The sequence below is a fragment of the Belonocnema kinseyi genome, chromosome 1 (genome assembly GCF_010883055.1).
Source record: "Belonocnema kinseyi isolate 2016_QV_RU_SX_M_011 chromosome 1, B_treatae_v1, whole genome shotgun sequence".
Classification (NCBI taxonomy): domain Eukaryota; kingdom Metazoa; phylum Arthropoda; class Insecta; order Hymenoptera; family Cynipidae; genus Belonocnema; species Belonocnema kinseyi.
Window position 1 is genome coordinate 98,182,806 of NC_046657.1, and position 4,425 is coordinate 98,187,230.

General features: G+C 27.4%; 1 protein-coding gene across 1 annotated transcript in view; it reads right to left on the reverse strand.

The window, feature by feature from the left end:
* Nucleotides 1–4,425, reverse strand: part of LOC117179005 (nose resistant to fluoxetine protein 6-like) — a 13,224-nt gene that overhangs the window by 3,681 nt on the left and 5,118 nt on the right. The window contains exons 2-5 of the mRNA XM_033370619.1: nt 2,465–2,811; nt 911–1,071; nt 454–625; nt 130–326 (exon numbers count right to left, since the gene is read on the reverse strand). Of these exons, the coding sequence (XP_033226510.1) occupies nt 130–326; nt 454–625; nt 911–1,071; nt 2,465–2,811 (877 nt within the window). The remainder of the gene's footprint in view (nt 1–129; nt 327–453; nt 626–910; nt 1,072–2,464; nt 2,812–4,425) is intronic.

Here is a 4,425-nt window from a genome sequence, read left to right on the forward strand (position 1 = left end):
GAGCTCTTCTTAATATTTTGACACCAAAATCATGTCGATACACCTTACCGACTGCGAGTAAAGCCACCCACGCTTTAACTTGACAGACTGTATATAATGTTGCGATAATGATATAATAATTAAACTTACGGTGCAGAGTTCGAATACAAAGTAGAAATGTATCCATTAACAGCCACCATAGTACCAACACTTATGAGTGAGGCAATAACTAAGGATCCTAATATCGCCAAACCCAATTTTGGTTTTTTCATGAGAGGGATTAAAATAATTGGTGAAATCCAATAGAAGTGCATATCCGCTGCCAAGTACCATGTGTGTCCTAGGCACTAAAAATAAACATAAAATATTTTATAGAGTAGAACCATCTTATAGTCATATAGCAAATTTCCTGATTTTTGGTTCACGACATTTCTTTTAAGATTTTGGATATAGGGAAATTAATTTTAATTGTACCTCGATATCAGTTCTGACGTAATTTTGAACATATACCAGAAGAGTCCACCATTTTTGTTCACAGGTTCCACTCAGAATATTTTTCAACGATTTTTCCCAAATTGGCCCAGAACCCAAATGTGGGAGAATGAATATTGTGATTAATAATAACATTCCTACGACTGGTGTTAATCTAATATAAGAAAATAAATATTTTAAATGAAATGTAAAACTTTTTTTAATGTGTACAAATATACAAGTTTTAAAAAACTTTTTAAAATAACTTGTTTATACAATATTTTACAATATTTAATCAATGGTTTTTACCACATTACTACAACTACTCTAATGAAAATGAACTTTTATTCTTAGACATACACCGTTTTCAATCTATATTTATTTGATTAGGAAGCATTATGTACTGAATTAATTAATTTGCATTAAATAGTGATGAGTATTGTTAAATAAGACTTTTTACCTTATATAGCGATGAATATAATACAAAAAAATGTTGAATTTCTTTCCATTTGACATTTCTTTAAGAACGAGATAAGTCATCAGAAATCCACTGATCAGAAAAAATGTATCTACCGCAAAAGCCGCAAGGAAAACATATAAACTACCCCACGTTTGAAACCACTAGGTAATAAAAAATACATTATTTTAATACCATTCAATTGAAATAAATTCTTTCTCATATAAATGAATCATAATTTAGGGAAAACAAGTGGGAACTTTTTAAAATAATTTTTTAAAAATATTTAGTACTTACTTTATATTTTTCAAAGGAATTTACAAATGGATTGTACATTCTCGACGTGAAAGAATGGCCCAAAACGATCCAAAATATACTAAGAGTCCGAATCCCATGAAGAGCAGGAAAAGATGATGGGTGAATTTTGGTATTGAAAATTCTTTGAGAGCTACTGTACAATGAAAATGTTCCTAGAATTTCTGCCCATTTAGATGAAAAACACAGTTTTGTTTTAACGGATTGTAGAAATGTACAGATTACCAAGAATAGCACAATCGTAGACAATATTACTCTGAAAAAATGATCAAAGAGTTAGTAGACTCACTAATGAAATTGACTTAACTTCCTGCATAAATTTACATATTTTAGACAATAATTACAATTTCAAGTTACATTTAATAAATTGCCTTAATTATTTAAAAAATGTCATCAAACAAATAAACTAAACAAGTTCATGTTAACAAATATAAAATACAAAAAATCAAAAAATAGTTTTAAACAAAGATAAAAAATGAAAAATCATATATGCTAATAATAGCGTACTAAAAAAAAAGTCAAATACACAATCTGTTCAAAAATTAGTTTTTTAAAGTTTTAAACCTTCTTCATAATAAAGTATGCTTTTTTTGCATGAAACAGGACTGATGGTATCATTTGAATTCTTAAAATTATATAGAACATTTTTTTCTGATGACGCGATTTTTTCCACAACTACCTTATCTACTGATTATCTAAAATCGGCAGCTGTTTATGCTGAAATTTTTATTTTATTTTTATCACTTCTATTTTTAACATTCTGTGAATAATTGGTCATGCAAATTTCTATATTCTTTTTTGTTAACTGTTTTAAAGTACGATTTTAATATTATATTGTAAATGCAGTTTTTGAAGAAAATTTTTGCATTTATTGTAATTTTTGTATGAAAAACATCATTATTAATTAAATTTAAAGTGGAATTATTAGAAGTGAGTATTATTAATTTTTAAAATTTCAATTAATTTTATATCTTCAAACTCGAAAACAATCTTTGCATTTTTCAAAACTTTTAAATCTTATTCTTTTTGTATTCTTGGATACTTTGTTGCAGAAATTTGTTATGCTTTTTTAATCATTTTTTTTCAAATTTATAATTTTATAGATATTGTTTTTTTCCTAATGTTTCAGATATTACTTTCTAAAATGCGTTAAAAGATTCTTCAAAAAGTAAGAAGAAAATGCAAATTTTTAAGAAAAGCTGACAATTTGGTAGTTTTTTTCCACAAAGAATGAATTATTACCAACATTGTAATTATAGTTCCAACGGATATTTCTCTGTCCACACTCGAACAGGTGGCATCAAAAGCATCGATTTTCCAATTTTCCGCGCCATTTTTGTCAATAGAATTGTTCTTCACTTTTTCATAAATAAATTTAACATCTTGGGCGTCACATGATGAAGGAAGACAAATCGAAAATGTGATACTTGCAGGAAGGTTGCGGACCTTGAAAGAATACATACAATGACGTCCTCGAATTACAGTTTCTTCAACGATTTCTGAGACTGAAAGACACTCATCAAACATTCCTAAATCGACAATGTTTCCAGTGAATATTCCAGAAGGAATTTTTGTACTTGCATCTAACACTAAAATAAATTGTAACCATAGTTTATTCATCACAGTCACTAAAGATATTTTAAAAATATAATATACAAATGAAGACTAACTTTTTAAGGCCCATATCGAATCCACTTTTGTAGATAATTCCTCATAGGTTTGATTTAGCTGTACCAAAATATCTCTCTTACAACTCGAATTATTATCTCTCTCAATTAGGTTTGAACTAGAATAAATCTCGAGAACACTTCTCGGTTCCAGAAGCTTGAAAATTTTCTGAAGTTGATCAATTTCCACATTTTTTGAGTATGAAAAACTAGGAAAGAGGCTTACAAATACAAGAAACGTGATCGTTTTCATTGAGGTGTTCATCGTTACTAAAACCGATTTTAGTGATAATCAACATTGATAAAAATAGATAGATAATGTCATAATGATAAGTGTTCAGAAACCAAAATTTAATCGATAATTATATGCAAAACAGTATGTGAATCTTGACTCTGTCTGTCAATGTATAAAAAACAAAAACAAAATAATTAGATTTTAATTCAGGATAATGAAAGAGAGAAATAGATCAAGATATTGAAATTAGTTCATATTACCAGTTACTAATATATGATTAAAAATTTTGATAAAATTTGCCATTTATATTTTTTGAGTTTTATTTATTATTACATTATATTTTATACTGTAATCTTATTTATTTTTCGAAATTCTTGATGATTTATATGTCAATTTTTCATTCAGTATCGATCAATATCGTTTTACTAAATATCACTGAACATGACTTTACCATGAAAAAGATTAATTTCAAAGATAAGGAGATTAAAAGGAAACTGTAATTTCACTAATGGAAAATAGGTGTTTTGATAAGGTTAACATGAATCAGTGGTATAAAAAATTATTTCTGATAATTTGTAATCATGTTGTCTACTTTTCTTTACATTTTTTCCTTATTGCAGATTCCACGTGCAGATACTCAAATCTTATTTTTTTCGCATTCTATTATTAAGTAAATAAATGGACTAATTAAAGAATTTAATGAAAAGTGTTACTTTTTTTTATTTCATATTAAGGTCATTAATGGAGAAAGCAATCACGCCAAAACGTAACTTACGATTGAAAACGATACATGTATTTTTTAAAGTTGAAAATATGGTTTATGACTCCTTTTTCCATGAATGGCCTCATTGATTAATATTATTATTAGTTTGAACAAAATATGATTTAATTCTTTATAAATATGGTTGCAATATCAAATACTTACGAACGGAATAACTTTGACTCAAAAATCTAAATCAGATAAAAGATTACGATTGAGTACATCGTATCACATAATTTTCACTCGATTCTGACAAAACCAACATTAAGCCAAAAATAATACTATAACTACAGAAGTTTTCTTTTACTCGTCGAATTCTGTCTAGAGATCATTTTAAATTACAAATTTCCAAACTCTTATATCTGAAATATAATATCTATATTTCAAAGTCATCATTACATTATTTTTAGTAATGATGGCTTCTTCGCGGAAATCGTTCACATACTAGGCAGTCTGATAAGTACCTGAAAATTCTAAAAGATGGCATTAGTATTCACTAATGTGAACCATTTTCGTCGAGCTTGATCCTTCAAATGACGCC